Source organism: Grampus griseus (assembly GCF_964374135.1).
Source record: "Grampus griseus genome assembly, chromosome: 18".
Classification (NCBI taxonomy): domain Eukaryota; kingdom Metazoa; phylum Chordata; class Mammalia; order Artiodactyla; family Delphinidae; genus Grampus; species Grampus griseus.
This window is the reverse complement of record NC_139012.1, coordinates 76,252,988-76,265,278: the sequence shown is the minus strand read 5'-3', so window position 1 is coordinate 76,265,278 and position 12,291 is coordinate 76,252,988. Positions and strand designations below refer to the sequence as shown.

Genomic DNA, 12,291 nt, shown 5'->3' with positions numbered 1-12,291 from the left:
AAAATGAACAGTCAGAGTCTCAAAATAATAAATAAACCCATCTTGTTAGTTTTGTCTGTCCCACGCCCTCTTGCCAGAGCAATGATACCTTATTTATTCCACTCCAAAGTGGAGTGAACACTGGCAAGGGACAGAAAGGAGCCTGGTAGCACTGTAGGATGGGTCTACAGGATGGTCAGCTGTGGTGGAAAAAGCACTTTCCTCTTCAGGATAGTTTGGGGCCACTAGTCACTTAAACTCTCAACCAGTGTCTAGTAGAAATCTTTCCATAAAGAAAGGTGGCGTGGACCCAGGGCTGCTGCCGCGGCTGGTGCAGGTGGCTACTGGCTCAGCAGAGAACCCTGCCTGAGTGTCTGTTTTCTCCTGTAGTTCAGTCACCTGGCCGTCTGGGGAAGCATGCTCATCTGGTTGGTGTTTTTTGGCATCTACTCAACCATCTGGCCCACCATTCCCATCGCTCCAGATATGAAAGGGCAGGTCAGTGCTATTAACTGTGGGCTTTCCGTGTCTCTGGACAGGTTGGTGTTGCCAGCTTCCGTCAAAATGTATCAGGTGGGAAACAAACCAAATCAAAGCTCCTGGAAGAGGTTGTCCAGGCCACAGAAACAGCCTTGGAAATTATAACTGTTACATAAACTGTGGACTTAATGACCTACCGTGTCCCCATTTCCTTAATGAATTGCGTGTTAATTACAGGTCTCATGTGTACAGTTCACGGACTTGGAAAACAGGAGATGTTTTGGGTCATTCATAACCCCATGATTATGCTGATTGTAGTTTCGATGTTGGGTGTTATTATACTTTGATTAGGTGATAATTAGTCACCTGTGAAGGATAGAGCTAACCACTCTACAACCAGATCATTAATTAAGCAGAATATCTCACTGTTCATCTCTTAACTGGAGAGGCTGAGATTGAAGATCTTTACGCTAAAATCTAAAATCCTTTAGATTTTATTTTTTTCGTCTTTTATATTATCTTTGTCCAGTGTTTGAGATGGAGCCATCACCACTGACACCCTGGGTCTTAGGATCCCACAGGATCGGGTCTGAAGAGGACCTTGAAAGCCCTGGGTTCCAAATGCCCTCAGTTGACAAATGAAGCTGTAAATTTTGTTTTACAGGGAAATTTTTCAGGGTTTACAGAAGAATATGTGATTGGTAGTAAGGGACACAGAATGTTTATGAAGACGTTGCATTTTCTTTTTTCTTTACATTTGAACTCCTCTGGAGATCTCTGCACTGGCGGTCCCTGGCTGGGCGTGTCCCTTTTCACAGGGCAGGCGGTCGTGGGGCGAGGGCAGCATCCCGACTCTAGTGCATTCCCCGGGTTCTCAGGACCCCAAGTCTTCCAAATGGCCAGAAGCCTACTCGCCAGGCCTGCCTGGTTCTCTCCCCGGATCCAGGCCCGGAGCGCACCCTTGGGCCCAAGGACAGCTTACTTAGGGGGGTGATGTGTGCTGGGTCCACTGGAGGATTGCTCTGGGACACCCACCCACGTTTGCATGAGGACGCTTGTACCGTGAGTCAGAACCAAGCGTGGGAAGAGAAGGACTGTGGGTTGGGGGCTTCTGCTGGTTCCTGCCCCAGGACTACATAGTTTAGGGGCAGGCCTGTGCATGGTACATCAGGCCACCATCTTTGCCTCACTTACTCTGCAGAAATGAGCCCAAACTCTGGGCCTCCCCAAGTCTAGATACGTGCCCAGCAGCTGTTCCACGTGAGGTCATGCTGGGTGGGCTGCTTGCCTTTTTTACTTGGTGAATCCACCGATGTACCCCAGGGTGTCTGGGACCTCCTCTGAGTGTGGGTGCTGAGCAGACAGATGTGTCCTACAGGGGTGGCTTGTGTGTCCCCAAATGCATCGTTGCCTTCTCTAAGGCATGAGGACAAACACAGAACACACTTTTCAATTCCTTTCCAAATACAAGCGGTGGAGGAAATTACAGAGCCCTGAATGAATCAAGAAGATCGTTTTGTGGCAAAACAAGCATTTCCCAGCAAAGATGCTTGGTTCACTTGAATCGGTTCTGTTTTAAAGCAAGAAGGGTATCCAGCCACGATCACTTGGTAAGGTTTGGTGCCTAGAATACCTGCTTCATGGTCTTTCCTTTTGGTTAAGGATGGATGTGGCCCGATGAATATTTCATTTGGGGGATTTTGTGGTGCAGGACAATGAAAGGCACCGACTGCTGTGGACAGTTTCTGAAATTAGAGAAGAGTGACAGCTGATAGGCTGGAGTCAGCTGACAGGTGACTGGCGACAAAGCCCACTCCTTTGACAGCCCCTCCCAGTGCCGTCCACGGAGGGATGCTCTAGTGACCCCTCTGTGTACGCCGGCACCAGGGACTCCAGTTCAGACATTACGATGGTCACCAGCCCATCAGGAGGTTGACTTTTGAAGTATGAAGGGACCATTTACCATGTAGTCACTGACACGCCACGTTTTCAGTGTCCGGGTTGCATGCCTTGTGGTTTGAAGGCTCAGCATAAATGGTGAAATTTCCATAGCTGGGGACTTCCCGAAAAAACCGAATGAGCTATTCCTACCATCCAACAGCAAAGAAATTGTAATATTAAATCACATTTCACTTGGGTATAAAATTTTTTTTTTTAACATAAACCACGTCGTTTCAGCGTTTTGGTTGGTTGGTCTGTTTCCATGAGGCAGATGATGTCGTTTTGAAATCAGCCATCGCTGGCTGAGACCGAGGTTCTCATTAGACATGGAAGGAGATATTACTGTAATTTTCGCATTCCGGGGCGGCCGGATGAGTAATCCGCTGTCGGTGTTGAAAGAGCTCTTTCTTTTCTCTCATCTTGCTCCAGGATGGAGCTCTCAGTGGAGACAGGGTGTCAGAAAACAATGTCAAGGCCAACTGTAATGCTCCTTCACCCGGTGTCTGCCGCCATCATTCTCTGAAAAGTGGTAGGGAAGTCTTTTTTTTTTTTTTTTTTTTAACACTTATGAAGAATCACTTGGGTGGAGAGTGGCTAAACAAGCCTGAAGTCTCAGACAGGCTTTCTGCTGTCTCCAGAGGGGTGATGTACTGTCATAAAGAAAGAGGGGCCGTCAGTGACAGGAGGCAGCTCCTTTGGGGGAAGTTGAAAATATGGCCGAGCCACGTACATCCCTTTCGTTCCAGGCTGGTGCTGTGGACTAAATGCCTGTGTTCCCCTCGACTTCATGTTGAAGCCCTGACCTCAGCCTCCAACATGGAGGTAGGGCCTTTGGGAGGGATTAGTGATCTGAGGAGAAGAGGCCCGAGAGCCAGTTCACTCGTTCTCTGCAGCGTGAAGATACAAGAATCTGAAAATATACGTACGTGCGCATACCTGTAACTGAATCACTTTGCTGTACACCTGAAAATAACACGGTATTGTAATGCAGCTAGGCTTCAAGTTTTAAAAAACGCTTGACAGAAACAGCAGGAAAAAAAAAAAAAAGATGCAAGAAGTTACTCGTCTGCAACCCAGAAGAGGGTCTTCACCAGAACCCAGGCAGGCTGGCACCCTGATCTCAGACATCCAGCCTCCAAAACTGGGAGAAATAAATTTCTGCTGTTGATAAAGCCACCCACTTTGTGGTATGCTGTTTCAGCAGCCCATGCTGACGACGACGGTTGGTGTATGCTTAGGAGTGATGGTATTCTGGAAAAAGGCTGCTTTTAAAAACTTAGTGTTGTTATTATTATAAGAATGTTTCTAGTGACTTTTATAAACCATTTTCTTGTCGTTCATGAAGCAGTAGGGTTTTGGCAAAGGAACGTGATTCTTTTGAGCTGCGGAATTAAACTAGTGTCTGGTGGCAAACGGCATTTCTCACTTAGGAGCTGGAGATAGACCTCACACAAAATGTTCTGTCTCTTCGTAGCATCCTAAACTGTTGAAAAGATACATCATTTCTGCTGGGGTTTCCTAAACCAATTCAATTGACTATTTCTTTGTCTTGTCCACGATATGTGGAGTTTTTCTCATGAGGAAAAGGCAGGTTTTGCCCTGAGTGCAAAGGGAGGGAGGGCTGTAGTGTGGGGGGGATTTTCCACCATCAAAGCATCTTCATCTTCCCTGAAGCACCTCACAGTGTGGTCCATGAAAGCCAACCAGTGAGTCAGGAAGTCCCAGTGGAAATTTCTCGAATCAAAAGAGTCCTCTGGGGCTTCCCTGGTGGCACAGTGGTTAAGAATCCACCTGCCAATGCAGGGGACACGGGTTCGAGCCCTGGTCCGGGAAGATCCCACACGCCACGGAGCAACTAAGCGCGTGCACCACAACTACTGAGCCTGAGCGCTAGATCCCGTGAGCCACAACTACTGAGCCTGCGAGCCACAACTACTGAAGCCCGCATGCCTAGAGCCCGTGCTCCACAACAAGAGAAGCCACCGCAATGAGAAGCCCACGGGCAGCAACGAAGACCCAACACAGCCAAAAATAAAGATAAACAAAGTAATTAATTTAAAAAATAAAATAAAAGAGTCCTCTGTATCCTTCCTCTCCTGAGAACAGTCAGCATTTGTGGGACCTTCAGGGGGCACCCTGTTTTTCCATTTTCCTAGGCCCACAGTGAATTCACCTAAAGTGAATTAGAAACTTAGAAACTTTGGTTGTGTCTGTCCTGGGTGATGCCACAGCCCTCAGCTGGGGAGAAATATGTGATGAGGTTTTTCCGTACGGGACCGTGTGTTTTCCTTTCTGCCAGTACCATAACCATGGGTTATGTAAGCTTCTCCATGATGGGTCCCCATAGCCAAGGCCGGTGGATGGAAAACTATCAACGTTCTTTAGCGTAGAGTTGCCTGCTGAAGTCGGGTTTTGAATTAGAGAGGTAAGAAAACTTGATCTACACCTGGATCAGGAAACGGGCTTTTATTTTCTTCATGTATTTCTCAAGGCTTACTCTGGGGGTCTCTGAGGGTGTGCCTCTTATTTGACCTTTGTTTAAAAGTCAAGAGACTTGCCCCAACTAGCTTTGGAGCCTGTGGTAATCACTTAACCTGCTTTAATTTCCTTATCAGCAAAGTCAGAATACTGTTACCCGACCTAATTACCTCAGAGGACTATGGTGGAGATATAATAGGAGTACCTGTGGGAATAGTAAGACATGTCTGTTCTTCTTTATCTTGCAGTGATTAATTATTTTCTTGAGACTTTGTAAATAGGAATATTGGGACTTAAACTCCCATTTCTTTTGGCTAAAGAATTTCAACATTTTATAGGTTCTTTTTGATTTTGTTTTGTTGTTGTTGTTTGTTTTATTTTTACCATTTTACAGGTTCTTGATGTGAAGTTTCTTAGTAGGGTCCACTGACCACCTACCTCTGAATCACCTGGGCTGATTCTTAAAATGACAACCTGCTTCCCCACCAAAAAAAAAAAAATGTACTTGAAACACACACAGACACACACACTCACACACACACACACAGTCAGAATCCCTGCACCTGGAGCCCCAGCCTCTGAATTTTGATAAGTCTTCTGACTATTCTTCCATTTAAAGTTAGAGAGCCCCTGCTCACAACACCTAAAATGTGACCCCATGACAATGTTCAAGCCAGTGCTGGGGGTTCCAGGAGAAGACAGCATCTCTAAATGTCCACCAGGGCCCTGTTTCTCTGAGCAGTGGGTCTGTGAGGGCCGGCAGGTGGTGTGGTGTCAGCTGTAAGGCCCCGGCTTTCTAAATAGAGGATTATACCCGAGGGCGTTACATCGTTCGCCATGGAAAAATACTCCTCACCCACTCCGATGCTTTTCTTTTAAAGTTCTTTTCATGGCTAGTAAAAGAGGGGGAAAACCTTTCACTTCAAAGCCTACAGACTGCTAACTCTGTCTGCAGTGCCACGCTCCAGGCTCCAGCCAGCTTCTGACATAGGGCAGCCTTTTTTTTTTTAATCCTAAATCCAGGACTGAGTTTACTTTTGAGTTTTATATACACACTTTGTATACATAGTGCAAATCCCGATGGACTAAAAGTGGGCAGGACGAGGGCTGGTTGTCACGGTGCCGCCCTTGGATCAAAGAGATTAATTACTCATCTTCCCTACGTGCTGGCTTTCTCCTGGGCTTTGCAGCTGAGCAAAATCTCAGGCCTGGGTATTTTCCATATAAATATAAAAAGAGCGTTTTTGTTTCCAGGTTGCATGTACTCTAGGAAGTAAGCCGAGAAGCAGGGGTAAGGGCCATCTCTGCTCGGAACATTCCAGAACATCTGTGTTGGCCAGAGGCCAGCCGGAGGGCCAGGAGAGGACCTGTCCTCAGATTAACTTTCGTGGCGTGGGACATGGTCATTTGTCCCCAGTACCCATCCTGCTTCCCCCTTTGGTGAGGGGCCCAGTTTGTACCCCATTCCAGCTCCTGTGCAAGCACCCAACTGCTCAGGGAGCCCTTTCCACCCCTAAGTGCAGCAGGGAGCTTGATCCCAGCCCCATGCTGTCATGGGTGGTTCAAAACCCTGAAGGAGACGCGAGGAGACATTCGCTGGGGGTTTCTGGCAAAGAAGCATGTTCGCTCCTGAAAGAAACCCATCAGAGACGTGACCTGTCATGCGCAGCGGGTAAAGTTGCCTGGGGTTGTCGTTCACCACAACGAGGGACACTAGCTCCAGAATCCGACTGCTGCTACGAAAGAACTGATAGAAACAGCAAAAACAGGCAAAGTCTCTTACACAGTTGTCCAGATAGCGGATGCCACCGGCCTCGAAGGCTACCCCCCGAGAGGGCCCTCCCAGGAGCGTCCTGCCAGGGCGGCCTAGCCTCAGTGAGAAGCAGGTGTCAGGAAACACTCTCCAGCCTCCTGTGGATGTGGGGATGTTTCTCTTATGTTCGCAAGTATAAGGGCAACGAAGGAAATAGGTGATTTTTAAAAAACAGGCCTAAGGCTTTAATATCGCATGTTATATTATACTCAAAGTTAGGTGCTTGTAGATTTATTTAAGGATTTGGTAACAAATTACTCGAGTGTTGCAATTATGAGTGTTTTAGATGATAACATCCCAGAAACACCTAATGTGAATATCGTAAATTCATTGGAATTATCTTTAATACAGCAATATTGGATAGAGTTGGTCCTATTTTCCTCAAAGAACGTATTTCAGGAGCATGGGGCCCGGCTAGGGTGAGAAGCGGCCAGCCTGGTAAGGTAGGAGGTCCTACCACTCGAGACTTGCCTCTTGGTTTGAAATAACTTTCTTGTGTGCGGATCGTGGCCAGATTACTGGCTGAAGTCCAGTTTGCATTTTGGTTTTCAACTTGTGCATTGTGTGTGATAATAAGACTGACTTACAAAAAGGAACATGCTGTGTTTCTGGATGACATTATTATCTGAAAAAATAGCGATATGAACAAAATTAAGAAGGTAGGGACTTCCGGGTTTCTCCGTGTCTGTACCTCTTGTCACCCACATCCAGGGTCCCTGCGTTCATACGCGTTTGCCCACATCCAGGGCCCCTGCGTTCATACGCGTTTGCCCACATCCAGGGTCCCTGCGTTCATACGCGTTAGCCCACGTCCAGGGCCCCTGCGTTCATATGCGTTTTGCCCCCTTGAAGCCTCCCCACACTAAGCCCTAGAAAAAAATTACAACTACAACAAAAAGTTCTTCATTGATAATGAAAAGAAAAATCAGAAACATTCATATGATCAGGGCTATCCAGTGGAGTTCTCAATATAAATATAGACCTATAGATATTTGGGCTCTGAAAATCAGAAAATTCAGGTATCTGGCAAGAGTTCCATCCGAAAATGGCTTTTGTAGTCGCTACATGTCATGCCAAGCTGTTTCTTTTTTTCTCTTCCTGATTACCAAACAAGGAAGAAAGTGTGTTCTATGAAATCGTTCGCCCCTCAGAGTGATTCCAGATTCTCCCTACAGGCAGGGATGGGACCGGCAGCCGCTGGTTCCTGGTTGCTTCCTGCAGGTCCGCAGGATCAATCAGATCTGGGTGAACGTGGCCCGACTCAAACTTCTTTCCTATTCACTGCAAATCCTAACGGTGAAAGTGGGATTTGAACTAGATTAACCTAGTGCCTAAGAAATTTATCAAGTTAAGTCTGTTGTTCGTAATAGCCATAATCGTGTTATTCTGAACCTTAGTTTCGTCAGGTGTAAGTAGTAGATAATATCTATCTTTGGAGTTAATAAGGACATGAAAGAAAATAAGGCATGTAAGTAATAGTAGGTGATGTCTATTGAGAAAGTACTATGTCCCAGACAAAATATATGTTCATATACGTATGTTCTGCCTGTGAAATTACGTATATAATGAGTTAAGCATTAGCTCATCTGACAATCGACGCTACAACCGTATGAGCAAACGAGGGCTTCGAAAGAAAGAACCAGTACCTCGGTCAGGCTGGGGAGAGGAGTAGCTGGGAGTCCCCTAGACCTCAGGGTACGAACCCGCACATCTTGTCATGATGGCCAGCACCTAGGGTGATGGTTGGTGCAAACCAGGGGTCAAAGAGATGTCAGTCACTCCTTCTTAAAATTTTGCTTTTATTAAATTGTATCTGAAGTGACTTGCCCTGCAGTGTAATAGAATTTTTCAAATATAAATGTAGAGTTCCTCTTTTTCAGTGCTTTACGGAAAGCCCTCATTTTCTTAGCTCTGCCTCCGACCCTCTGCACCGTTCTCTCCATTTTGGCGGTTTGTTTTATCTTGGCCTCTCGTTTCAAGGATGCTGTGCGCTAATTCGAGGCCAAGGCGGCTTTGATTGTGAGTTATTTTTCTCTGGGGTTAAAGGTCTTGTGGTGGTGTTGGTGTTTGCCATTCATTCTGATGTTAATTTTTTAAATATCTGTCAGCAAATTGAAGTACACGTTACACGCTGATTTTGTTTGGAACATTTATACGCCGTGGTCGCAGAGTATGTTTGATGTGGTTTTGAACTTTTCCTTTCTCCAAACATGTGGAATTGTGCATGGGGGGCCTGGGGTTGAGGTTCTCTGCAGGGATTTACTTCTCAGACATCTGCGGAGGGAGATGCCTCGTCTGGTGACCAGAGCTGTAGTTCGCCCCACCTCACACTCCGCCAAAAACATGCGTGTTCTTGATTTTTGTTCTATGTAAGAGATAGAGAGGTGTCCGATAAAGGCCACTAGATAAAGGATTCGTGCAGGAAACGATAACAGGGTAGGTTAGACTAAGAAGGGAGAAAATAGAATCATAGCACGCTAGGGAGCGTGTGCCCAGGTTTCCCCATTTCGTGTAAATGAGGATGCAGAGCTCTTGTCGACAGCATCCGGAGCATCAGAATAGTGGAAGGACTTAAAGGAAGTGAGAGCTTCAGGTATTGTCATTGCCTTTGGCACTGCAAGATATCAAATGTTCAGTGAGGAAATCGTATGCTTTTTGAACCGGATTAAGCAGCTGTCGTAAGTCTTTGGCATTGCTTTGGCTAAAGGCAGGAAAAGAGAAATCTAGGTTACCTGTGTCTGCAGCTATAGTGCACTTCCATTCACAAGTTTGCTTTTTGTTGTTCAATTCTTTTTGGCGACACCATGAGGCTTGCAGGATCTTAGTTCCCCGACCAGGGATCGAACCCTGGGCCCCTAGCAGTGAAAGCGCCGAGTCTTAACCACTGGACCACCAGCGAATTCATTCACAGATTTTTTAAATTATTGCAACCTATTTTTTAAAAATTTTTTAAGACATTTTATTATGGAAAATTTTAGATGTACACAAAAGTAAACACAAATCATTAGTGCAGGACAATGCATCTCTTATAAGGAGATGGCCATTGATTTCAGAGTCTTACTTGATAGAAAGGCAGATCCGTCCTTAATCCGGCACCCCGTTCTCCTTTGTCTCCAACCTTGTTCTTTTTTAAAAATCTAATATACAGGGCTTCCCTGGTGGCGCAGTGGTTGAGAGTCCGCCTGCCGATGCAGGGGACGCGGGTTCGTGCCCCGGTCCGGGAGGATCCCACATGCCGCGGAGCGGCTGGGCCCGTGAGTCATGGCCGCTGAGCCTGCGTGTCCGGAGCCTGTGCTCCGCAGCGGGAGAGGCCGCGGCTGTGAGAGGCCCGTGTACCGCAAAAAAAAAAAAAAAAAATCTAATATACATTTTTTTAATTTATTTTTCCTAATTTATCCCTACCCCCCTTTGGTAACCATAAGTTTGTTTTCTATGTCTGTGAATCTATCTCTGTTTCGTAAATAAGTTCATTTGTATCCTTTTTTAGATTCCATATATAAGCGATATCATATGATATTTGTCTTTCTCTGTCTGACTTACTTCACTTAGTATAATAATCTCTAGGTCCATCCATGTTGCTGCAAATGGCATTGTTTTGTTCTTTTTTATGGCTGAGTAGTATTCCACTGTATATATGTACCACATCTTCTTTATCCATTCATCTGTCAGTGGACATTTAGGTTGCTTCCATGTCCTGGCTATTGTGAATAGTGCTGCTATGAACATGGGGTGCATGTATTTTTACAAATCATGGCTTTCTCTGGATATATGCCTAGGAGTGGGATTGCAGTAGCTCTATTTTTGTTTCTTAAGGAACCTCCATACTGTTTTCCATAGTGGCTGCACCAATTTACATTTCCACCAACAGTGTAGGAAGGTTCCCCAGTTTTGATAAAGGATAGAAACAGAAAGAAGGGCATATTTAGATGTGCACGTCCTTCCCAGGGTGCTGTGAAGGCAACCCCACCCACTCAGCCCAGCAGCAGCAACGTGGGTGCAGTGGTATCTCCTTGTCTATCACCTGCCCTACATCCAATTCCCCCTTTTCTGGTCACAGCCCCCCAGTCCCGTCCCCTTTTTCAGAACGTGCATTCAAACAGTGCTGGTTCTACCTCTGCTCTACCTCTGGGTCTGGACCGGACACCCAGGACTAGTCAACTACCAGCTTCATCTCATGGACCATGGCCGTTGATTCAGGGACAGCATGATGACCCACCAAGGCCACTTAGAGACAATTCAAGGATTTTTTTAATAGAAACTAATAGAGGAAGGGGAAAGCTCTCTTGCCGCTGGGTTTGTTATATATCAGGGATGTCATCAGCCTGGAGCTGCAAGGGGCCACCACCAAGAGAGTGCCTGGCTGGGGATGAATCGAGCACAGAGGAAAGCTGAACTGAGAGATGATGGCATTGAGTATGTGCCTGGATCCAGCTCTGCCTGAAGCTGGAGCTGTCTCTAAACTTTCAGATACACTAAGTCAGTATACTCCCTTTTTTGCAGAAGACAGTTCAAGTTGGATTTCTGTTACTTCTGAAAAGAGTCCTAATGAATGAAGAAATCATTAAGTTACAGATACAAGAGGTAGAATCAGCTGGGTCAAGTTAAGGTAGTGAGAGCTCTCCTATCCCTTCTGGAAAATTGGTTATGTTGCAGAAAAGCAGCTGGTGAACTTTCCCTACTGTGCATCTTCCAGGTCGGAAAGTCAGGCTACCAAGGGGCTTTACCTCCTTTTGTGGCCTTCCTATGCCCCTCCCCTGCCGGCCCCCACCCCCCCAGGAAAAAGAAGACACGTTTGGGTAGAACTGATTGTTCAAAACAGAGATGGAGGGAAATAGAAGTTTTTCTAAGAGGGCCTTCTTTCTCTCTGCAGCCAAGAATTCAACATGGCTCAGAGTCACATGGTCCTGAGTAGCACTGTGCAGCAGACGTATAATGGGAGATGCATCATAATTTTGAATTTTCTAGTGGCCGCATTAAAAAAAGGAAAATGAAACAGGTTAAGTTAGTTTTATTAATGTAGTTAGCCCAACATTTCCAAAATAGTATCACTTCAACATATACTCCACATTAAAAGAAATTACTGAGATAATTGACATCGTTGCACTATATCTTTGCAATCCAGTGTGTATATCGGATTTGCAGCGCATCCCAAGGCAGACCTGATCAATTTCAAGTGCTCAATAGCCACATCTGGACAGACAGTGGCTAATGCATTGGACAGCCCCACTCTTCACCAGCAGATTCACTCTCCAAAGCTAAGTTCAGTGCAGGCAAGATGAAGAGGTGGGAAACCCAGGCTCAGATAAGATTGGGGCTTGGGAGAAGCCTGGCCTCAGGACCTTCCCCTGCACCAGGGTGTGAGTTGCTGACTTTGATTTCCATCACCTACAATGAAAAGGGTCTCGGCTCTTCCACAAGGCTTTCCCCTAAAGAATAAAATCTGGGCACCCCTGAGCTGTTCATCTCTGCTTATTAATTGCTTTAAGCAGAGTTTATAAAGCAAGATTTACGAAGCGTGGGTCTGACTTCAGGTAGTTTTTCCAAAGTATTGGCTAATTCCCCAGCCACATCCTCCTGAATGTGGGAGGGAAGAGGTCAGG

General features: G+C 46.0%; 1 protein-coding gene across 1 annotated transcript in view; it reads left to right on the top strand.

Moving 5' to 3' along the window:
* Positions 1 to 423: 423 nt before the first annotated feature.
* ATP8A2 (ATPase phospholipid transporting 8A2) overlaps positions 424 to 12,291 on the top strand; it is a 125,990-nt gene continuing 114,122 nt past the window's right edge. Inside the window, exon 1 of the mRNA XM_082676007.1 lies at positions 424 to 477. Within this exon, the coding sequence (XP_082532133.1) occupies positions 466 to 477 (12 nt within the window). The 5' untranslated portion in view covers positions 424 to 465. The remainder of the gene's footprint in view (positions 478 to 12,291) is intronic.